General features: G+C 43.1%; 1 protein-coding gene across 1 annotated transcript; it reads left to right on the plus strand.

Moving 5' to 3' along the window:
- Window positions 1–5531: 5531 nt before the first annotated feature.
- LOC120979034 (protein shisa-4-like) lies at window positions 5532–23960 on the plus strand. The gene is made up of 5 exons (XM_040407550.1): window positions 5532–5690; window positions 13943–14105; window positions 15637–15758; window positions 17863–18009; window positions 23724–23960. Exons 1-5 carry the CDS (start codon window positions 5630–5632, stop codon window positions 23756–23758), a joined length of 528 nt encoding a protein of 175 aa, XP_040263484.1. The 5' UTR covers window positions 5532–5629; the 3' UTR covers window positions 23759–23960.
- Window positions 23961–25599: the final 1639 nt, after the last annotated feature.

Genomic DNA, 25599 nt, shown 5'->3' on the forward strand with positions numbered 1-25599 from the left:
ACTTCCTTGCTCCTCCCCTTTTATTATTTACACTTACGCATAATCAGTGTGGACATATTATTTGATCAAGTTTAATGTACCTGATCTATATATACTTTGCACCATGTTTTTGATATAGTTAGCACGCATGATCATGCTTTTTAATTAACGATTTATTTTCGATTGCTTTGATTACTGCTTTGCACACTCTTGGCATTCTCTTGATGAGCTTCAAAAACCCAATTTTTAGGGACCAGTTCAGGTCTGAAGCCACTTTGCGAGGCTTACATAATAGAAACCACCCAAAAATTACCCCATTCTATAACCCCTCAAGGTATTCAAAACTGATTTTACAAACTTTGTTAACCCTTTAGGTGTTCCACAAGAATTAATGGAAAATAGAGATACAATTTCAAAATTTCACATTTTTGGCAGATTTTCAATTAATAATTTTTTTCCAGTTACAAAGCAAGGGTTAACAGCTAAATCAAGCTCAATATTTATGGCCCTGATTCTGTAGTTTACAGAAACACCCCATATGTGGTCGTAAACCACTGTACGGGCACACGGCAGGGAGCAGAAGGAAAGGAATGCCATACGGTTTTTGGAAGGCAGGTTTTGCTGGACTGGTTTTTTTGACACCATGTCCCATTTGAAGCCCCCCTGATGCACCCCTAGAGTAGAAACTCCATAAAAGTGACCCCATCTAAGAAACTACACCCCTCAAGGTATTCAAAACTGATTTTACAAACGTCGTTAACCCTTTAGGTGTCCCACAAGAATTAATGGAAAATAGAGATACAATTTCAAAATTTCACTTTTTTGGCAGATTTTCCATTTTGGTTGTCACGTACGCTGCTATACCTAATAGGTATACTTTTTTTTTTTTTATGTAAGTTTTACACAATGTTTTAGTGTTTCCGTAGTCTGAGAGACATCATTTTTTCAGTTATTGGGCGATTACCTTGGGTAGGGTATGATTTTTGCGTGATGAGATGACTGGTTTTTTTGGCACTATTTTGGGGTGCGTGTGACTTTTTGATCGCTTGCTATTACACTTTTTGTGATGTAAGGTGACAAAAAATGGTTTATTTAGCACAGTTTTTACTTTAAATTTTTTACGGTGTTCATCTGAGGGGTAAGGTCATGTGATATTTTTATAGAGCCGGTCGATATGGACGCGGCGATACCTAATATTTATACTTTTTTTTTATTTATGTAAGTTTTACACAATAATATCATTTTTGAAACAAAAAAAAATAATGTTTTAGTGTCTCCATATTCTGAGAGCCATAGTTTTTTGAGTTTTTGGGCGATTATCTTAGGTATGGTCTCATTTTTTGCATGATGACGGTTTTATTGGCACTATTTTGGGGTGCATATGACTTTTTGATCGCTTGCTATTACACTTTTTGTGATGTAAGGTGACAAAAAAGTTTTTTTTAGCACAGTTTTTATTTTTTATTTTTTACGGTGTTCATCTCAGGGGTTAGGTCATGTGATATTTTTATAGAGCCGGTCGATACGGACGCGGCGATACCTAATATGTATACTTTTTTTTTATTTATGTAAGTTTTACACAATAACAGCTTTTTTAAAACAAAAAAAATGATGTTTTAGTGTCTCCATATTCTGAGCCATAGTTTTTTTTTATTGTCTCAGATAGGGGCTCATTTTTTGCGGGATGAGGTGACGGTTAGATTGGTACTATTTTGGTGGGCAAACACCTTTTTGATCGCTTGCTGTTGTACTTTTTGTGATGTAAGGTGACAAAAAAATTGTTTATTTAGCACAGTTTTTATTTTTTATTTTTTACAGTGTTCATCTGAGGGGTTAAGTCATGTGATATATTTATAGAGCCATCGATACGGACACAGCGATACCTAATAAGTATACCCCCCCCCCCCCCTATTTTTTACCAATAATTTTTAACTTTATTTGGGGAAAATGACGTTTTTGTTTATTTTTACTTGAAACTTTAAATTTTTTGGGGGGAAAACTTTATTTTTTAAACTTTTTTTTACTTTATTTTTTGTCCCACTTTGCGACTTGAACTTTTGGGGGTCTAATCCCCTTTACAATGCATTCCAATACTTCTGTATTGGAATGCATTGGCTGTATGAGTAATACTGTGTGTATTACTCATACAGCTTCCGGCCTGTGAGATCCAGGGGGCTGGATCTCACAGGCTCGTCACCAGAAAGCATTGCGCTGCCTTCCATGCCATCGGGTCCCCCCTACAGCCGCATGGGGACCCGATGGCACCACCCGCCGCCACCGCAACCGCAGGTAAAAGCCACAAACCGTAGGTCTAAATTGACCTGCGCTTTGCTGCGATCGCCGATGCGGGGGGGGGGGGAAGGTCACATGACCCCCCCGGCGTTGTGACAGGATGCCCGCTGAATGATTTCAGCGGACATCCTATTCCGATTAACCCCCGCCGCAATGTAGTTTTAAAGTTAGGACGTACCGGTACATCCTGGGTCCTTAAGGACTCGGCAAACATGGCGTACCGGTACGTCCTAAGTCCTTAAGGGGATAAGGGCAAATTTGATCCGTTTTGGAGCGCTTGTGAGAGCCCTGAACGGATCTCAGAAACGGAAACCAAAATGCCAGTGTGAAAGTAGCCTTAGGCACTTGCGACACTTTTAGACGTAAAAAGTGTCGCAAGTCCCCTTTTCTGTTTGGCCGTGCGACAATATTTCGTCATATGGCCAGTTTTGCGCCGTGTTATTAAGGGGGGGGGGGGGGTTGTCAGAGGCCGTGGGCTGGGAATCCAGCTCAGGCAACTTTACGTACTTTTGACTCTGGAAACAGGTGCAAATGTTAGCTGAAATCTACGCCAGCCCGGGGCTGACGTAGTTTTTACTCTAGGAGCAAGGACTGCCACAGGTGCACCTAATTTATGACGATGCACACGACTTACCATAACTTAGACGGATCTTACGGCAGTGCATGGGGGAAGACAGGCGCAAAAAGCTGGTCTTAGGGTGCTATCACACGCGGCAGATTTTGTAGGAGAAAATTCTGCTACTGAAAATCTGTTCCATTAATTTGAAGGGGGCAGCAAGCACATGGATTTCTGCAAGCTCCATTAAAGGGGTTGTCCGGGTTCAGGGCTGAACCCTGATATATCCCCTTCTTCCCCCACTCAGCCCCTTTGATATGAGCATCGGAGCATTTCATGCTGTATCGCGCAGGGCAAGGACTTTTTTTTTTTTTACTACGGATCCGCAAAAAATACGAATGACGTCCATGTGCATTATTTTGCGGAACAGAACTAATAGTTCTAATAGTCCCTAATAGAACAGTACTATCCTTGTCCATAATGCGGACAATAATAGGACATGTTTAAATTTTTTGCGGAGCTGAAATACAGACATACGGAAACGGAATGCACACGGAAACGGGCTGTTCTCAGAACTGCCTGCTCCCGGTGACCGCATGTGTTTCAGAGCGGCTCGCGGCGCAGGCACAGGTAAGGACTTACCTCTGCACCGCCGGGCTTGGGAATAAAGATGGCAGATCGCATGTGTTCGTCGGCGAACACTGCGAACTGGCCATCACTGTTCACAAGCAGTCACTTGCAAAGAAACCGGTTCACCGTGCTTTTACTGTACTATGTGATGTGGCAAGAAATGGTCTTGTAAGTACAATAAAAGCACGGTGAACCGGTTTCTTTGCGGGTCTGTACTATATTTATGTCCCTTTGAAGGAAGAAAAGGTTTCTGTTGCCCGTCAGTTCAGGGATCGAGGAAGCCGAAAGCCAGGAGTAAGGAGAGACGGCTCCAGGACCAGGAGAGTGACTGCTTGTGAACATTCCTCTAGGGCAGGCATGCTCAACCTGCGGCCCTCCAGCTGTTGCAAAACTACAACTCCCAGCAAGTCCGAACAGCGTACAGCTATCAGCCTACAGCAGGGCATGGTGGGAGTTGTAGTTTTACAACAGCTGGAGGGCCGCAGGTTGAGCATGCCTGCTCTAGGGGAATACAATTAGCGCAGACCCATACTTATGTGTTTTATTAGAATTTTATGGGAGTGCAGGCCTGCTCTGGTTTTTGGGACTGCAGCTGTTAGAAAGTTCAAGAACCTGCACACTGAATTGTTTCGTTTGGGGTGTAGCAGAGACTAGTCTAGCAGGTCTGGTGTAACATGATCCTAGAGTGAAGGCTGGGCCCTCCGAACCCACCTGGTCTGCAACCATGAATTACCCCTCCCCTCCAGTCCTGTTTTCCCCACCCCCTGGATGCTTGTTTGTTTTTTTTTTATCTCCAGAGCTTCGGTTCACTTGCTTGTCAGCCGACTCAGCAAGTGAATTGAAAATTTGATTCATGAATCGGTTCTTCTGAATGAACTGATTCAAATGAACCAATTCATTTAAAAGATTCGAACTTCCCATCACTATAGAGCACAGCAATGACACTGCTGTCTCTCTCAGAACTAAAAAAATATATAAAAATACTGTAGAAAATGGCTGCAGGGTAGGTTCTTATATAGTAAGCGGTAGGCAACTTTCCTATTGGTTGCTAGGGATGTTGCTAAGCTCAGACAAAGACATTGCAGCCTTCTCATTGGCCCACAAGCAAGAAGGGAGGTTACTGATGAAAAAAGAAATCTAGAATATTCGAAATTACGAATATATATATCACTATATTTTAAATATTCTGAATTCTTGAAGTGCCGATATTCGCGATTCGAATATTCGCGCCCAACACTACTTGTCTTACACGGTTCAGCGCAGGGCAAGGGAGAGCATCTTTGCATAAAATGCTCCGATGCTCATCTCAGAGGGGCTTCCTAGGTGAAGAAGTCCAGGTATGTGTATATATGGATATGTCCGGGTTCAGCTCTGAACCTGGACAACCCCTTCAAGGTGAATGGAACAGATTTTCAGTCGCAAAATCTTCCGCATGTGAAGGTGCCCCTAGTAAATGTGCCCCAGTGTGAATGCTCTCCATGCAACTTTGTTCCCATTGCAACATAATGAGATTTCACACTGCACCGTGATGTCATCTCTGGGGGCATCTAAGGGCTCATACCCACGACCGCATGCTGTCCGGGCCCGTGCACGGGCATCGACCGTGGGGCAGCCGCATGGGGATCGCTGACCCATTCACTTGAATGGGGTCGTCTGTGATCCGCATCCGACGGTCCGCACCACAAAAAAATGGTGCATGCACTACTTTTTTGCGGTGCGGAGGCGCGGCCAGAAACACCACGGAAGCACTCTGTAGTGCTTCCGTGGGGTTCCGATCCGTGCTTCCGCACCGCATCTCTGGGTTTGTGGACCCATTCAATGGGTCCGCCTCGGTAATGCAGGGTGCACACACGGCCGGTGCCCCGTGTATTGCTGACCCGCTGTATGTGGGGCAACGCCCGTGTACATGAGGGACAGGACAGGAAATTTCTGGGGAGATTCCCATCACCTTACGGTATTAATAGTATTATTTCTCAAATGTGTGTTGTTTTCTTTTACATTGAAAGACTTTTCCCTATCAGAACAACCTAGCCTGCAAGTGGTTAACACAGTAAGATCCACCCCTCCCCCTTCTCCTCCCAGTGCTGCAGCTCACTGTATGAGGTCTTTCAAGAGAGAGCAGGACAACAGAAGACACCAAAGATCCTGTTTTGATCATAAACCACATTCATCATGCATAAAACAGATGGGACCATGCTGATCGCTGCCCTGTGCCTTATGTGCATGCCAATAGGTGGGTATATGTGTGCCAGTCCGCTTAGATTCATTTCAAGTTTATCAAATGTGACGAGTAGCCTGTGGTAGGAAGCCTGGCTGAACTACACCCCATAGAGTAAAGAAATGTAGTAATTGCAAACGTCCATGCTTATTGAGGCGTGTTCATATGTGCATGTAACAGCTGGAGATATTTGGGGGGGTTTCTCAGTAGGGTGCATGAAATGACAAGATACGCATTTGCTAAAAGTTGTTCCTTTTAGAGGGTAGAGTCCTGACCAAGTTTTCACCCCCAGTAGAAGAGGAGATGATCCCAACTAAGACTGGGCCCCATAGCAGTCACATGGTCTGCCGCTATGGTAGTTCCGCCTCTGTGCAGGGACTATCGCTAGTCCCTGTTGCCATCACTGAAGTATCAGTGGCTTTGTTAAGGTTAGAGATTAACTCTTATATTGTATTGTGGTGTTCCCACGTTAGACTACCTGCACACGGATACGAGTTTCAAAACAGAAACTCCACATGGACTTTCGTACACAGGGGCGTAGCTAAAGGCTCATGGGCCCTGGTCCAAGGGTTCAGCTTGGGCCCCCATTCCCTCAGTGTTTTGTGGCTAGGGAAGCACATAGCCTTCATGCTGCCTGCGGCAAAAAATGTAAACAGTAGACCCCTCCCATGCCAAATTCTTGACCTAGCCCCTTCCCTCCAGCCAGAGCTATAACTTGACCAGCATGCACTTTCTATAATACCGGTGTCTTCTTATGTGGCACAAGGGTCTTTGGGCCCCCTCAGGCTCCTGGGCCCGGTAGTGACTGCTACCTCTGCACCCCCTATAGCTACGCCCCTGTTCGTACAGATTTCTCAGCATTTCCACTGAGAAAATTTCTGCACCGTGTACATGAGATTTAGAAAATCTACTCGAAAATCTATTTCTGTAGTTGGTACTGTACTGAAATCAAAGTAAGCGTTATTAGTGGTGTTTTTTTTTTTTTTTTCATTTGTGGTGTCAGTGATTTTATATAGATATTTTTTAAATCTTAGTATGCTCTGGCTATAGCTTTTTTTTTTTTAACTATGTGTCTAAAGGAAAAATAGGGCTACAGTCAATGCTTTGGTTTGTTTTGCAGACAGAACGCACCCATTCTTTTCAATGGGTCTGTAAAAACGTGTGTGGTCCGTTTTCAATTATCTATTGAATAGGTAATTGATTTTAAATAGATTGTAAGAGTTTGTCTGATCCCTCCTCGCTGCTGCTGGCCGGGCACATAATCCTCTGATGCTCTGAGTGGTAATTTGCGTCAGGTAATTCTGTACCTGGCCGGCGGCTGCAGATGCCTTTCCAACAGAATTTCTGCATTTCCGCACCAAATCAACACAACTTTAATGGGGTTTAGCTGCGCCCGGGTCACGTGACCAACGTTTGTGACGTCACTGGCCTAGGGTAAGCAGCGAGAAGGCCGCAGAACTCACAGGAGCACTGGGGGTTCTCAAACAAGAGTCCCAAGTGTCGGACGCCCACCAATCAGATGCTGATGACCTATCCAGAGAATAGGTTATCAGTTGCAAATAGTCGGATAAGCCCTTTTAAGTCCCCTATTGAAGTCTAAGGGGAAAACCATTATATACAGTACCTGGTGTCGATTTTAAAATTTGACACATGGCAGGTCAATTTCCACACGTAAAAAATATGCAACGTCTACATGAGATTTGGTGCGCTGTCCGCATCCATATGTCCGTTCTGCAAAGCATGTCCTACTCTGGTCCGCATTACGGATGAGAATAGGCATTTTTATTGAAGGGAGTGCAAAAAATGCACACAGAAAATTTCTGTATTTTGCACATCTATGGTTTGAGGACTGCAGCACGTCATGTGCATGAAGCCTTAAAACCTTGGATACCGTATTATTATTATTTTTTTATTTATTTTCCGTTCACATAGCCGTGTGAGGGCTTGTTGTTTGCGGGATAACATCGTAGGGACAAAACACATAAAACTGTGGCTTAATTAAATATTTTTTTCAATTTCACCCCATTTGGCATTTTGTTTCCCGCTTCACTACATTATATCCCATATTAAATGTTGGCATTAAAAAGTACAACTTATCCCGCACAAAACAAGCCCTCATACGGCTATGTGAATAGAAGTGAATAGTGTCGGCATTGATCACGGCACCTGAGGGGTTAAATGAAGGAGGCAGCGCGATCGCCACTCCCCGTCAGTGTGGCCAGGTATGGAGCGGGCTCACTGCATACTCCATACTCCCGCAGCTGCATAATGTTTTTTTTTTTTCCGGGCTGCAGGGGGTGTGGGGCCCCCGTTCTCGTGATTGGTGAACCCCAGCATTAGGAACCCCACTGATCGAATAGTTATCCCCTATCCTGTCGATAGGGGATAACTTGTAACAACCAGAATACCACTTTAACTGGATTTGTGCAGGGAGGCTATGATGCGGCTACCACAACCTCTCCCATCTGAAGCGGCTGATGGCCACATGATTTAGTGGTTAACAGGAGTATTGCCTATAAGTTCATGTGGTCATAGGCCGGCATGTGTGGGTGAGATTGCAGTCACCACATCCACCCTGTGGAAACCCAGCCTAATGCACTGGAACTATAACAAATGGTTTCCTGTGTAATGTACAGTCGTGGCCAAAAGTTTTGAGAATTACATAAATATTGGAAATTGGAAAAGTTGCTGCTTAAGTTTTTATAATGGCAATTTGCATATACTCCAGAATGTTATGAAGAGTGATCAGATGAATTGCATAGTCCTTCTTTGCCATGAAAATTAACTTAAAGGGCTTCTGTCACCCCACTAAACAGTTTTTGTTTTTTTTTGGTTACTTAGAATGCATATAATGCGATTTATGCATACATACTGTAATTAATAATTTCTGTTCAGCAGATTTTGTTAAAAACGTAGTTTTAAAATATGCAAATTACCTTGCTACCAGCAAGTAGGGCGGCTACTTGCTGGTAGCAGCCGCATCCTCCTATCCTAAAGACGCCCCCTGCGCATGTTGATTGACAGGGCCAACGGACGGGATCGTCCTCTGGCTGGCCCTGTCTGCTATCAAGATCTCGCGCCTGCGCCGTAACGGTATTCAGTCGGCGCAGGCGCACTGAGAGGAGGACGCTCGCTCGGCGCTCGATCCTCAATGCGCCTGCGCCGATGACGTCACATCTACACCCGGCGCAGGCGCATTGAGGAAGGAGCGGTCGAGCGAGCGTCCTCCTCTCAGTGCGCCTGCGCCGACTGAATACCGTTACGGCGCAGGCGCGAGATCTTGATAGCAGACAGGGCCAGCCAGAGGACGATCCCGTCCGTTGGCCCTGTCAATCAACATGCGGAGGGGGCGTCTTTAGGATAGGAGGATGCGGCTGCTACCAGCAAGTAGCCGCCCTACTTGCTGGTAGCAAGGTAATTTGCATATTTTAAAACTACGTTTTTAACTATCTGCTGAACAGAAATGATTAATTACAGTATGTATGCATAAATCGCATTATAGGCATTCTAAGTAACAAAAAAAAAAAACTGTTTAGTGGGGTGACAGAAGCCCTTTTAATCCCAAAAAAACCTTTCCACTGCATTTCATTGCTGTCATTAAAGGACCTGCTGAGATCATTTCAGTAATCGTCTTGTTAACTCAGGTGAGAATGTTGACGAGCACAAGGCTGGAGATCATTATGTCAGGCTGATTGGGTTAAAATGGCAGACTTGACATGTTAAAAGGAGGGTGATGCTTGAAATCATTGTTCTTCCATTGTTAACCATGGTGACCTGCAAAGAAAAGCGTTCAGCCATCATTGCGTTGCATAAAAATGGCTTCACAGGCAAGAACAATGCATTTTCCAGCACGATGGAGCACCGTGCCATAAGGCAAAAGTGATAACTAAGTGGCTCGGGGACCAAAACGTTGACATTTTGGGTCCATGGCCTGGAAACTCCCCAGATCTTAATCCCATTGAGAACTTGTGGTCAATCCTCAAGAGGCGGGTGGACAAACAAAAACCCACTAATTCTGACAAACTCCAAGAAGTGATTATGAAAGAATGTGTTGCTATCAGTCAGGAATTGGCCCAGAAGTTGATTGAGAGCATGCCCAGTCGAATTGCAGAGGTCCTGAAAAAGAAGGGCCAACACTGCAAATACTGACTCTGCATAAATGTCATGTAATTGTCGATAAAAGCCTTTGAAACGTATGAAGTGCGTGTAAATATATTTCACTACATCACAGAAACAACTGAAACAAAGATCTAAAAGCAGTTTAGCAGCAAACTTTGTGAAAACTAATATTTGTGTCATTCTGAAAACTTTTGGCCACGACTGTACAATGAACATGTTCAGACAAGTGGAAAAGTGTGATTACACTTACTGGGACCCAATATTAACTTCACCGGCTAGAAACCGAGAATATTTGAGGATGACTCATATTTTATCACAGCCTGCAGCATATTTTCTGTATGTAGGATGTCGCTGCATTTTTTAACTACACCTCTAAAGTATTATACAATGGTTAGAAGTCATAGAAATACAAACCAGTGTCAAAGTATAAGGCTAGGTCTATACGACGACATTTGTCCCACGACAATTTTTATAATGGTAGTCTATGGTGTCGCACTGGAACATGCAACATGCTGCGACTGCGACGCAACAGTCGCAGAAAATCCATTTGAGATTTCCATTCGAAATGTCGTCGTGTAGACCTAGCCTAAGGCCCCTTTCGCACGGGTGAGTATTCCGCGCGGATGCGATGCGTGAGTTGAACGCATTGCACCCGCACTGAATCCGGACCCATTCATTTCTATGGGCTGTGCACACGAGCTGTGATTTTCACGCATTACTTGTGCGTTGCGTGAAAATCGCAGCATGCTCCTCTTTGTGCGTTTTTCACGTAACGCAGGGCCCATAGAAATGAATGGGGTTGCGTGAAAATCGCAAGCATCCGCAAGCAAGTGCAGATGCAGTGCGATTTTCACGCACGGTTGCTAGGTGACGATCGGGATGGGGAGCCGATCATTATTATTTCCCCTTATAACATGGTTATAAGGGAAAATAATAGCATTCTGAATACAGAATACATAGTACAATAGGGCTGGAGGGGTTAAAAACATTTTTTAACTCGCCTTAATCCACTTGTTCGCGCAGCCGGCATCTCTTCTGTCTTTAACTGTGAGCAATAGGACCTTTAATGATGTCACTACGCTCATCACATGATCCATCACCATGGTGATGGATCATGTGATGGACCATGTGATGAATGCAGTGACGTCATCAAAGGTCCTATTGCTCACAGTTAAAGACAGGCGCCTTTCTTCCTGTCTGCGGTACAACCGCATGTTTATCCTCACACTGCGTCCTACCTTGTTATCGTCAGTACCTCAAGCGGCACTAGTCTGATGAAGGCACGGATGTGCCGAAACGTCACTGACCTTGCCGTAGCAATCACCATTGTGTACCTAATAAAACGAAAATTGCACTTTACACAATTTCGGCTGGAGTGGGAACCCTACTCCAGCAACCAATCCACCGTGTGCTACAAGGGCTCTGCTTGCAACAGTTAAAGACAGAAGAGATGCCGGCTGCGCGAACAAGTGGATTAAGGTGAGTTAAATATATATATATATATATATATATATATTTATTTATTTTTTTTAACTCCTCCAGCCCTATTGTACTGTGCATTCTGTATTCAGAATGCTATTATTTTCCCTTATAACCATGTTATAAGGGGAAATAATACAATCTACACTACAACTAACCCAAACCTGAACTTCTGTAAAGAAGTTCGGGTCTGGGTACCACAGTCAGTTTTTTTATCACGCGCGTGCAAAACCCATTGCACCCGCGCGATAAAAACTGAACATCGGAACGCAATCAAAACTGACTGCAATTGCGTTCCTACTCGCGCGAGTTTGCCGCAATGCACCGGGACGCATCCGGACACGCCCGTGTGAAAGAGGCCTAAATCTGTGAGTGCTGGAGCAGGGGGCGAACACTACTACAACTGATTAAATGGTGGCAATAGCAAGCAGTAGGAAAACTGTGTGGAAATCCTTTTAAACTGCTACAAGAAAGTTAGAATTCCTAGAGATGTATAAGGCCAGGCTCACATGTCCTCTGCTGTAGTGCAGCCTCATCCCTACACTGTGTGATTGCTTTTACAACTTTTGGAGCTGGCTCCTAGACTGGAGTAAGACTTGTCTAGTGAGAGAAAAAAGAAAAAAGTGAGAGACTAGAGAAACAAAAAAAGAGTCATAGGAGACATTATTATGTCATACACAAATTTTCAGGCCAATTAGTGCACTTTTGATTCAGGTAGAATTAATTTGGTCATGAATCGGTCGACAAATTCAATAGAATTTTGAGCAATTGGCTCATCTCTATCACCAAGCTTAATTCTCCTTCTGCTACCTATTATATTTACGATGGTAAGTGGCTACAAATTATTCTGGATAAACAGGTGAATAATGTAGGATTAAGGGTACTTTCACATCTGTACTAAAGGTATCTGGCAGGCTGTTCTGGCAGAGGAACAGCCTGCCAGAGTTCACTTTATCTGGCATAGCCGGATAGGGCTATGCATCGCCAGACCCCATTGACAATAATGGGATACGGTGGGGATTCGGACGGTTTCTGGCATGAGTGACGGGTTTTGGCTGGACAAAAAATGTGTCGAAACCGACTGGATCTCATTATAGTTCATGGGCCCGGGCGATGAACTGCAGTATCCATCTAGGCCAGATCAAGGGAACTCCGGCAAGTTGTTCCTCTGCCAGAACAGCCTTCTGGATACCTTTAGTGAGATGTGAAACTAGCCTTACGATGTAATAGACATAAGATTTTCTCTGTATGTGTCACTTCAACATATCCCTGTTCAATCTGGATATTTTAGTGAGACCCCCCCCCATCCCCAACAGAAAACTGTCCTTTAAAGGGGTTGTGCTAAGTTTACAAGTTAGGGGATATCTAACTGAACCCTGGGGGTCTGACTGTTGGGGCCCCTACTGACTTCAAGAACAGGGATACCATTCTTCCAGTGTGAAGGAGAGGCAGGTTGGGCTGCCAGAGATAGCCGAGTAATTAAGCGTTTGGCTATTTCTGGCAGTCCCATAGAGAATGGCACAAGCCCTTTACTGTCTCTGTTGTGCCCTTTCCTTCCTATGAGTTTCCTCTGGTTGTAGCACAAGAATCTTCAAGGGAAATCGAAAAATTAGGATACTTAATCACGGTTGTGCAGATAGAAGAACATAGCAGTGGCTAAGGGAGCTGTGTGAAGTGTTCCTTAGGACTTTTAATTTTACCTTCACGTTCCCTGAAATATAAGACTTGTCTAGACCTGAGGCATGCATTTTCTCTTGGATAGGTTACAATTAGCCTGATGCACTTGGATAAATGCGACAATATCGGGAAATTAGCCTTGAATTGTGGGGCTCAAAATGACTTTTATGTGCAACTTAGGCTACTTTCACACTGGCGTTTCTTGGTCCGCTTGTGAGATCCGTTTCAGGGATCTCACAAGCGGCCCAAAACGGGTCAGTTTAGCCCCAATGCATTCTGAATAGATAAGGATCCGTTCAGAATGCATCAGTTTGCCTCCGTTCAGCCTCCATTCCGCTCTTGAGGCGGACAGCGTTTTGATGTCCGCCTGACGATGCGGAGCCAAACAGATCCGTCCTGACTTACAATGTAAGTCAATGGGGACGGATCCTTTTTCACTGACACAATATGGTGCAATTGAAAACGGATCCTCCTCCCATTGACTTTCAGTGTAAGTCAAAACGGATCAACGTTTGCATTATCATGAAAAAAGAATGCTCATGGTAATGCAAACGGATCCGTTCTGAACAGATACAAGCGTTTGCATTATCGGTGCGGATCCGTCTGTGCAGATACCAGACGGATCCGCACCTAACGCAGGTGTGAAAGTAGCCTAAGACTTTCAAAATCAAGACAATCAATGTATCCCATGTTAACATAATAGGAAGTTGACCCCTTCTCTTTGGCAGCCTGTCCCGCCTGTCTTCTGACATCATATACTAGATCCATTAAAATGAATCCTGTATTGAAGGGATGGAAAGGCCGGATGCTTCCGTATCATCAACTCACATCTGCCATGACAGAGGATTTTCCAATGGAAGAATGCTCAGAACAGAATTTATTTTCTCTGTCCCCTTGCACTGCATTAATGGTGACCTCTAGTGTGGTCGTACATGTGATACTTGTGCAGTTTTATGTTATTGATTTTGTTATTTCTGTTCTTTGTTCTCCAGTGTTCGGCAGTGACTGTGCACCTTATGTGGGACCTGATTTCTCTCCCAATAGAGGACAGACCTGTGTACTTTCATTCTGTGCAGGCACCTGCACAAGCCGGTATTGTAGCATTATACCGGGCACAGAGCTGGACCAGTCCCAATTCATGTGTATTTTGACTAAGTAAGTATCATAAATGAATACCATAGTACAGTTCAATAATGCTTTAGCGTTCTAGAATTCTATAGCTTTAGCTTTTATACTGTGTCGTGAAGCCTACCATCACATATGACTACACAGGGGAGATCTATTAATACTGGCGCACCTTACTAGTATTGCAACAGTCTCTCTCCTAGTGCAGTGCCAAAGTCTTAATACAATGCCTGGCTTTGTCTTCCAACACTTTCCAAAGTAAAAAAAAATTAAAGGGAACGGAGCTTAGCCGCGCCCAGGCCAGTGATACAAGTCGTGACGTCACTGGGCCAGCGGTAAACAGTGAGAAGGCCGTGGCGCTGCTGGAGCGCCGCTGCCTTCTGAAACAGCTGATCGGCGGGGGTCCTGGGTGTCGGACCCCCGCCGATCAGATGCTGATCTATCCAGAGGATAGATCATCAGTTTAAACAAAGTGCAGAACCCCTTTAACACCAGTTTTGATAACCCCCCCCACGGTGAAACTCCCCACCGAACATCATGAGGGGAAACGAAGAAGCAACTTGGCCTGGACACCGGGAAAAGGGAGCAGGTCAACTCCTAATAATGCCACCCTAGTCCTCGCCCTGACTCCTAACCGTATGAGTGGACCCAGATGGTAGGGCGCTCATACTCTGGAACCTCGGACCCTGAGTCTCCCTGATAATTTCACTCCATCCTGAAAGGCACAGGCAATAAAAACCGCTCGTGGCCAGACCCAGCCAGGTAGTTAACCCCACCAGTACCAGACAGGAAAAGAACCAGGAGAAAGGTAAAAACATGCTGCAACAACAACACGTTGCCCCTGGCAACCAGCATGCACATGTGTCACTGCGAACAACAGTACCGTCGCGCAGCCGTGACAATTATGTTTGAGTACAAAGCATGTGTATTTACAAAATACAGTAGATCCATATTCATCACAAACTAGCTTCTTTTGTAAATTTAAAATAAAAAATCTATGATTTGGGTGGTATATTGAAATGAATGAGCAATTTTGTACTATATTTGTCTTTTTCTTCCTTAAATGTTTAATTTTAAAACTTGCCCACTGGATAGGTGATAAGTGCTGGATTAGTGGGGGTCCGATCGCTGGTTCCCCTATTTTATTCCCAGCCACAAGAATGTAGAGGGGGTCAGGTGTGTGTCTTGCTGCTCCATTCAAACTCTATGGCACTGACAGGAAAACAGACCCTGACGATCTACCATTTAATACCTATCCAGAAATGTTTCCAGGTGGGATGCCCCTTTAATGCCAAAATGTCTTTCATTGTCACGTTGTTAAAAAAAATAAAAATCCTTTTAAAATTGGAGTGGAAGCTGTCACGTAGCTTCCTTATACAAGACTCAAGAAAGAAATTACAAAATAGTAAATTATTTCTGAAAAAATATATCTTTAATCATTGTCTTATGTATTTACTATATTTAATATGATATAATATTTGACCTCAGAAAATGAATTGAATGGTGAGGCATAAACACTGGATGCATTTTATTGATGGCACCTTTTTTTTCTTTTCAATAGCCTTTACTTTGTGGTTGGATGCTGCATCGTAGCCTTCTTAATACTGATTTTTGGAATTATCTCTTGTTGTTGCAAGTCCCTCTGTGCGTGTTTTAGACTCTGTTGTCCAAGACGTACACAAAGTAAGTAAAAAGTATCTGCATACAGTACCCTGTGACAGTGAAACTGTCATATGCAATTCCATTACAGTAGAAAAAAGTGATTCATCCTTAGGTCTCATGCACACTTCTGCATCTGTTTAGCGGTGCGCAAACTGTGGATCCACAAAATCTGGATGCGGTCCATGTGCCATCTGCATTTTTTTTCTTTTTTTTGTGGACCCATTGACTTCAATGGGTCCATGGTCAGCATTTTGAACATATTCTATCTTTTTGTAGAACGGAGATGCAGAAAGCACACAGATCATCCATACGTCCATTCCGTGGGTCGGCCAAAAAATGCAAACGTCACACACATCCATACTGTATGTTGCTGATCTGCAGTTTGCGTACCTCAAAACGGATATGGTCACATAAATGAGGCATTATTCAGTGGGGTTTTCCAGGAGACATCCACCGCTGTTCTGACATTGTTGTGGTCACCTCTGTTTTTCACTTTCTGTCCCAGCTCGAGATGCCGGAAATGCAGGCAGTTCTGCTCAGCCAATCGCAGGCCGGTGCGGGTCACCACTAAAGCCAGCAATTGATATTTCCAGAATGTTGAGTCAGGACAGGAAGTGAAAGCAGCATGGATGAGGGCAGAGTTGAAATTGCAGTGGCAGAGGATAAGGCTTTTGTGTTTTATTTTTACCCCACTTTTAAATATCCCTTCAAGGATAGTAAAATTGTTGCATGTTTTTCACATATGACTTGGGCATGTGCCCCGACAAAGTATGGCAAGAAAGTGAGTCGAGAACAATATATTACAGATTTGTACAACATAGATCTGTATTGCAGCAGTAATCATGTAGGCTTAAATGTAAGAACACTTTTTAAATGGTCACTGACGTTTCACACAACTGTTCATCATTGGTACAAGCTACTGTAAGAAACTGTTAAATATTGTTATAAAGAAAATGCCTCTTTCTCCACTTATCTGCTGTTTTGCTGTCACCACCCTAAAAACAGTCACTTCTTCAGTCCAATCCTTCTTGAGAAAACAAGGCAGATTGACAGCTCACTGAGGGATCAGATTACAGCTTTCTATAGAAGTCTATATGGAATAGAGGGTGGAGAGGAGTTAACTACAGGGACGGAGACATTGGCTGCAGAAGCTTTATTCACATCAGTACTGCCCAGTGCTTCTCAAAAATATCAAATTTGATTCTGAGTGAGTGAAGTCATACAAAGACCAGAAAAGTCATCTGAAGGTGTAGGCGAGCTTTAAACTTTTCGATAAACAAATGGGTTTCACCATGTCTCCTCCAGAAAGAAGAAGAAATTAATAGACCCCATATATTTTATGAACTATAATTTTATTGGAGTAACCTTTTAAACCAATTTCCACTGGAAAATACAAATTCTTCACTTCCCTCTTAGTTTTATTCTAGTCAAAGTATGCAGCTCCATAAGCTAGTCATACATATTAGATAAACTATGGCTGAACCCGAAATTGAAATTGCTAAAATTTCTGTACTCCTCCGGCTTCCTCGCACCTCACCAAGCAAAGCCCTGTCCATTCTATAGTAGCTGTGCTTGGTATTGCAGCTCAGGCCCATTCCCTTGAATAAGACTGGACTGCTGCTAGGCTGTGTGACCAATAAACATGACGTTGCAAGCCTTGAAAAAGCAGATCTACAGGGGTGTCGGGAGTGATACTCCAACCGATCAGATATTGATGACCTGATCCTGAGGAAAGATCATCAATATTAAACACCTGGAAAACCCCTTTAAGAAAATATCTTTTCATACTGTATAGTCCATAGTGTAAGGCTACTTTCACATCTGCGTTTTTGCTGTTGTGTCTGAAATACCGGATCCGGCACCATTGACTTACATGGTTTTTGGTGCCAGATCCGGCTTCTTCAGTTTCCCATGCCGCACACAAAAACGCTGCTTGTAGCGCTTTTGTGTCCGGCGTGGGAACTTAAACCGGAACGGAATGCAGTTTTGTCCCTATTGACAATAAATGGGGAAAAAAAACGGAAGCGTTGTGCTGTGGTTTTGAGAGCCTATGCCGGATGTCAAAACCAGACCACACAACGCAGATGTGAAAGTAGCCTAAGTTAACTCTCTTGTCTTTCTACAGCTCATGTGACTACTAGCAGGGTGGCAGTCACCAGCATCATTCGCCATCAGCCCATGATGCAAATTCCATTTTCCACACCTGCCACAGGATATGTGCCCGTGGCCAACCCAACCATGTATGCTGGACAGTGTCCACCACCATATTCAGGTGAGGCAACTGGTTATACCTTTCTTCAGTTCCAGTGTGATCTTCTGTTATCTGCATGCTGCTTGTCTATGTGTTGCTAACACAAGCATGAGAATGTGACAACTTTCACATTCAATTCAGTGTCAACAGCCTTTATGTGCCATTTTCTTCAGTTGGGATACACTTTTTGGGTACATCCATACAGGATGGGTCTGTTGCTCATTTCCCGCAGCCAGAATTCCGCGTTGGTAAAACCACATGAAATGTTTGTGAACATTTTAATACACATGGTCAAACCTTCTTTAGGAAAAGGAGTAGGAATGTTTCATACCAGTCAATCACTGGTGGACAGAAAGCTTCCTTTTACTCGTTTGGTACGACCACTCGGCGTGGTCATGTTGCGGTTGCAAAGTGGTTGCACTGCAGTTGTGTGCCGTGCGGCCAAAAGGGCCAGAGGGGACCCTAATTAAACTGATTACATGGCTATTTAGTTGGCCTTCATTGTTAATAACCATGCAGCACCTGTAATACTGCACAGCCATTAACAATGCAGACCGACTAAACAGTGCAGTCCTCATTAGCTTTTTTTTGTAAGGCCCGTTGTGGCCTGTAAAGCCGTATGGTACCCAACTGTACCGTGGCCATGTCGCAGCCGCCACATTGCCACACCAGTGTTCATACCCGGATACAAAAAATACAAGCAGTCGGCACTCCTCCGTGTATCGTGGTGCAGGGTGGAACAAAAACCCGCTTCAATATCAAAGGAAAAAGACCGGCACTCACTCCTTGTGAATAATGGTATTGCTTTATTAGAAAAGCATAGGATACAGCGCAACAGGCGACACGTGTTTCGGCTCGAATGCGAGCCTTTGTCAAGCATGATATGCATTACTACAAACACATTTAAATAGTGCGCCATCACCGGCGTCCACACGTGTTGACGTCACATCGCCATGGTAACATGTATATACATAACATAAACTCTCAACAGAAGACCTGTTTTAATGCATAATCGCAATAATAGTAGATATCCTATCTGTGTGAAAGAAAATACAAGAGGTAAGCTAGAAAACATGCGATGCAAACAGACACAGTCAATTAAAGCCAAAAAAAAGAAAATAATTACCCTGAGATGTATTTATCTCGTACAGGCTATGCTTGGATCAAGGGTTTCCATTCTTGTCATTTTTTTGTCATTTTTTCTGTGACTAAACAAATTAAATATAAAATTAAAAACCAAATAAAATAATATAATAAGAGTATAAAGGAAACTGAACTTCATCTATTATCTACAGAAATGCGCTCAATTCACACTCTCGATTGAGACCCTTTGGTTCAAGAGTTTGCAGAGTCTGGATCCAAAAACTTTCCAGTTTTTTAAGCATTAGTAACCTGTTGCCACCTCTACGGGGTTGTTGGACCTGTTCAATGATCTGAAATCTTAATTGTGATACATTGTGAGAACATCTATCAAAATGAAAGGGGACTGGTAATAGCAGATTCTTCTTCCGTATGCTGGACTTATGGTTACTAAACCTATCCTTCATTCTGGTAGAAGTCTCGCCAATGTATATAAGGCCACAGGGGCACTTCAACAGGTACACTACATAATTGCTGTCACAGGTAAAAAGAAAGCCCCTAACTGGGTATTTTTTACCTGTGTGTGGGTGGGAAAAGAATTCACCCTTAATTACTGCTGAGCAATGGACACACTGCAAACAAGGGAAGGTGCCCTTTTTAGGAGTAGAAAGAAAAAGTTGGCGTGGCATATTCATAGTACCACCTATGTCGGCCTTAACAATAGTGTCCCTAATGTTTTTTGTTCTTTTATAGCAGATCATAGGAATATCCCTGAACTCAACAACATCTGGGTAAGCAGCACGCACAATCCCCCAATGTTTATTAATCACATGGCGAAACTTGTTGATCCATGGATGGTATTTGACAATAAACGGTAACCGTCTGTTGTCACTACAAGGTTTTCTTATATCGGCACTGCCACTACATTTTTTTATTTCAGAATCCAGCAAGGATCTCGGATAGCCCCTGCAGGAAAATTTATCTGCCATCTCATCCAATCTAATTCCCCTCAATGATTTGTCTGACACAATTCTCTCGACTCGTCTGAACTGTGAAAGAGGCAAGGATTTCTTAACTGATGGTGAGTGATTGCTAGAGTAGTGTAACAAGCTATTTTTATCAGTTTTTTTAATATACAAATCAGGCTTGGTTTGAAGAAAATTTCATATATAACAATCCATTATATATGCAATCATGTATTTTTTGGCGTCGTTTTATAGACGACATTTTTTGCGTATGGCGGGGCGGCGTCGAGTCCCTCGAGCTGTTCACTGCATATTTGAATAATATATGGCCTGAATTATCCTTCACAGTTCAAAGTGATCTGAACAAAATCAATTTTTTGGATACTTGGGTGATTAAAGGCCCGAACAACTTCATACAAACTGATTTGTATATTAAAAAAAAATGATAAAAATAGCTTGTTACACTACTCTAGCAATCACTCACCATCAGTTAAGAAATCCTTGCCTCTTTCACAGTTCAGACGAGTCGAGAGAATTGTGTCAGACAAATCATTGAGGGGAATTAGATTGGATGAGATGGCAGATAAATTTTCCTGCAGGGGCTATCCGAGATCCTTGCTGGATTCTGAAATAAAAAAATGTAGTGGCAGTGCCGATATAAGAAAACCTTGTAGTGACAACAGACGGTTACCGTTTATTGTCAAATACCATCCATGGATCAACAAGTTTCGCCATGTGATTAATAAACATTGGGGGATTGTGCGTGCTGCTTACCCAGATGTTGTTGAGTTCAGGGATATTCCTATGATCTGCTATAAAAGAACAAAAAACATTAGGGACACTATTGTTAAGGCCGACATAGGTGGCACTATGAATATGCCACGCCAACTTTTTTTCTTTCTACTCCTAAAAAGGGCACCTTCCCTTGTTTGCAGTGTGTCCATTGCTCAGCAGTAATTAAGGGTGAATTCTTTTCCCACCCACACACAGGTAAAAAATACCCAGTTAGGGGCTTTTTTACCTGTGACAGCAATTATGTAGTGTACCTGTTGAAGTGCCCCTGTGGCCTTATATACATTGGCGAGACTTCTACCAGAATGAAGGATAGGTTTAGTAACCATAAGTCCAGCATACGGAAGAAGAATCTGCTATTACCAGTCCCCTTTCATTTTGATAGATGTTCTCACAATGTATCACAATTAAGATTTCAGATCATTGAACAGGTCCAACAACCCCGTAGAGGTGGCAACAGGTTACTAATGCTTAAAAAACTGGAAAGTTTTTGGATCCAGACTCTGCAAACTCTTGAACCAAAGGGTCTCAATCGAGAGTGTGAATTGAGCGCATTTCTGTAGATAATAGATAAAGTTCAGTTTCCTTTATACTCTTATTTTATTATTTTATTTGGTTTATCATTTTATATTTATTTGTTTAGTCACAGAAAAATGACAAAAAAATGACAAGAATGGAAACCCTTGATCCAAGCATAGCCTGTACGAGATAAATACATCTCAGGGTAATTATTTTCTTTTTTTTGGCTTTAATTGACTGTGTCTGTTTGCATCGCATGTTTTCTAGCTTACCTCTTGTATTTTCTTTCACACAGATAGGATATCTACTATTATTGCGATTATGCATTAAAACAGGTCTTCTGTTGAGAGTTTATGTTTTGTATATACATGTTACCATGGCGATGTGACGTCAACACGTGTGGACGCCGGTGATGGCGCACTATTTAAATGTGTTTGTAGTAATGCATATCATGCTTGACAAAGGCTCGCATTCGAGCCGAAACACGTGTCGCCTGTTGCGCTGTATCCTATGCTTTTCTAATAAAGCAATACCATTATTCACAAGGAGTGAGTGCCGGTCTTTTTCCTTTGATAGTGTTCATACCCTTTATAAAGAGATTCTGCAGCAGTTAAGATGTATATTCTAAGAAGTAATGCATACATGCCAACAGTCCTCATTTTGCTAGGAGAATCTCAGGAGCCAAACCACATAGGGGCAGGGCTTGTGCAATTCCCACGAAAAAAAGCAAACATTCCTTGGCAGTGTGGGAGCGTAAATGTCCAGATTTTGGCTATTCAAAGGTTGGCAAGTATGACAGGGTACCCTCTACTTTAAATCGTAAAGAATATTAGAACTCATGACTTACATAAATGTACTCTCGCTCAGACCGTGTGCTTTTATATGGTCATAGAAGTCCCTGGTGACTTCTAGTATGTTTTTATAATTTACAGAAGAGGGAGAAACATTGCCTAAACCACTAGTCCTTAAAGGGATTCCGCAGTTTGTTTAAACTGATGATCTATCCTCTGGATAGATCATCAGCATCTGATCGCTGGGGGTCCGACACCCGGGACTCCCGCCGTTCAGCTGTTTAAGAAGGCAGTGGCGCTCCAGCAGCGCCGCGGCCTTCTCACTGTTTCTCACAGGCCCAGTGACGTCACGACTAGTATCAACTGGCCTGGGCGGGGCTAAGCTCCATTCAAGTGAACAGAGCGCCCAGGCCAGTTGATACTAGGGGATAGATCATCAGTTTAAACAGACTGCAGAACCCCTTTAACATATTTGTTAAGAGATCTTTTTAAAGTTTTTTTTTTTTTTTTTTTTTTTTTTTTATTCATTTCACTCCTTTTGGTTTAAAAAACTATTTTTTTCGATTTGGTCTTTATTAGAACTTTTCAGCAGTTTTGTCTGAATTCCTGACAGCTCATAAACATTCATTATAGCTAAATTCTTATTAAACTGATTAGAATATGGCTTAAATGAGTGTTTATGAGCTGTCAGGAATTCAGAGACATGGGTTGCAACATGAGCTATCGGATCAGCAGAGGTTGATGGTGATGCATATATTTCTTGGGATCGGACCAGTTCCTTCCTCAGGTTAAAGGGGTAATCCAGCCGCTGAAATGCCCCCACATTTGCCCAGGCCCCTCACACACAATGTGCTTATCTCTCTTTCCCTGGCACACGCATCGCTTCTGAAGCCTGCAGGGCCACCGCTGCATCTCTCCGTCGCGCAGATGAAAACATCTGGCGTCGGGTGGCGGGCAGCCAATAGCAGGCGGCTACCGAAACGAGCCTCCCTATCATTGTGGATGACACTAGGGAGACTCGTCCCCATCAATGCCTGCTATTGGCCGCCGGTTACCATCTCTTCCCCTCACCCCCCAATGCCAGATGTTTTCATCTGCGCAACGGGGAGATGCAGTGGCAGCCATGCGGGCTTCAGAATAGACACGGGTGCTGGGGAGAGAGGTAAGTACATTGTGTGTGAAGGGCCCAGGCATATGGGGGGGGGGGCATTTCAGGGGTCTGATAACCCCTTTAAAATCTTCTTTATGACAAGAAAGATCTATGGAAAACAGCAACCACAAAGTCTGTTTTTTCTGTTAAAATGTAGATGATTCGCTTTTTACCCAGTTAACTCTTATCCCTATACTTTTTGGTCAGAGACATGGAAAAATTGCTGATAGGTGCAAGGGGTAATCTTAAATTACAATATATAGAGGGCAAAGAAAGTGGACCATTTTTTCCTTTCCAAATAGAGATCATACTGGGTTGGGATTTGACAACAGATCTGAAGACCAGGGGATCATTTGGGTGACAGTCAAGTCGATATTCTTTTTATCTGTCTACAGCACCTGAGCTATCGCACCGTACCTAACGCTTTTCTTCTTACAGGTGCAGATAACATGGCTTTTGAAGAAACAAAATAAACCGTGCTGCTTTATATACGCTGTGTGGACAAGCGATACTACTGCATCTTCAAATAATTGGAATGTTACATCTCTTTCATAGTTCAAGGATTGCCCATGTTCAATCACTCTTTAACCTACCGTTTTTCTGTTTCTGTGCTGTTTTGCACAATTTTTTATGTTACAAATATTTTTTATTAAAGTTTCCTATGTAAAAATGTAACTGGTATAAGAATTGTATAATACAACAGGTCAGTGCCCAACAGCGTAGAAGAGATCAGAGACATCAGCCAGGCGGTAGAGTGTATGTAACATTGAATAACAACATAAGTGCAAAGATTTAGGCTATAGGATGGTAATGGTGGAGGGGGATGGGGATCGTTCCCCCCCCCCCCCCCCCCCATCCATAAAATGAGGAAAATTGGCCTCTACCTCACAGGGGTTATTTGCCTTCCTCTGGATCAACTTGCAGGATAACAGGCTGATCTGGATGGACAGATGTCTTTTTTCAACCTTACAAACTTTGTTACTATGGTGTAAATGAAAACTGGCTTAGTTGCCCATAGCAACCATTAATATTCTACCTTTCATTTTTCATTTTCAGACTAAGCCAGTTTCCCTTTATATCAGTTCTGATAAAACCTCCTGATGGAGTTGATATCAGAAGGTAGGTGGCATCCAGATAGAAGAAGACAGTTGCAGTGGTAGAGCTCAGGCCTCTATCACATCACTTTTTGGATTTAGGCACAGAATTTTTTATTTTATTTTTTTAAAGAGAAACTGGACCTGGATCCATTTCTTTTTTTCTTTTTTGAAACAAAATAAATTAAATTAAATTAAATTTTACACAGCATCAAGGCAAGTGACCTGCGATTGGTTGAATTTCTGGAGAAGGGGAGGACAGTCATGTTCCGTCCAAAAAAAAAAAAAAAAAAGATCAGTTAAACAGATATGCGCACCTTAGAGTTTTCTGCATCACACAAGAAGGCATTTAATAGGAAACTACTGGCTGCAGCTTGGTGGTTCAGCTGGAGTTTCAGCCGCTCCTGTGATACAAGGTATGAGGCAAAAAAGGGCCCCCAAGTGCTATCAAATGGAGATTTTAATGCAATAATAAAAGTGTGGTTCCAGACGAACAATAAAACCCATTGCTCTTGTCTTGTACCTGTTTTATTATTGCATTATAAACCATTTTACCCTTATTGGCAGCTCTTGTGCTGCCCCCCCCCCCCCCCTTGTATTTTGCCTTGTACTGTAGTAAAAAAAAAAAAAAAAACTGACAGGGATCTAAAATAGATCCCCTTTTGCCATCAGTTTCTTCTATAAAAGCCTATGTGTCAGTTAGAGCTCATTCACACGACCGTATGAATGAGTCCGTATGCATTCCACAATTTTGTAGAACGGATACGGATCCATTCATTTCAATGGGGCTGCAAAAGATGTGGACCGCACACCGCGTGCTGTCCGTATCCGTAGTTCCGTTCCGCGGCCCTACAAAAAATATAGAGCAAGTTCTAGTGGGAAGATTGTGTGGGACTTACTGCACCCACTGCTGGATAAGGGTTACCACCTCTATGTGGATAACTATTATACCAGCATACCCCTATTCATGTCCCTAACTTCCAGAGGTACTGTGGCTTGCGGCACAGTACGCAAAAATCTGAGAGGCCTCCCTAGATCCCTGGTAGGGAAACCACTTAGGGTGAAAGCAGGGCTCTCCGCAATGAGAACATGCTGGTGGTTAAGTACAAGGACAAGAGGGATGTCCTTGTACTGACCACCATTCACAGTAACACCAGCTCCCCTGCCGCTGTACGTGGTACCACTGTCACCAAATCAGACTGCATTCTGGATTACAACAG

The sequence above is a fragment of the Bufo bufo genome, chromosome 9, assembly GCF_905171765.1.
Source record: "Bufo bufo chromosome 9, aBufBuf1.1, whole genome shotgun sequence".
NCBI lineage: Eukaryota > Metazoa > Chordata > Amphibia > Anura > Bufonidae > Bufo > Bufo bufo.

Bases quoted from the DNA above. Each gene is read 5' to 3' on its own strand.
- LOC120979034 (XM_040407550.1), top strand. From the start codon at position 5,630: ATGCATAAAACAGATGGGACCATGCTGATCGCTGCCCTGTGCCTTATG. The intron at 15,759-17,862 runs GTAAGTAAAAAG...GTCTTTCTACAG, and splicing joins TTGTCCAAGACGTACACAAA to CTCATGTGACTACTAGCAGG. The intron at 18,010-23,723 runs GTGAGGCAACTG...TTCTTCTTACAG, and splicing joins GTGTCCACCACCATATTCAG to GTGCAGATAACATGGCTTTT.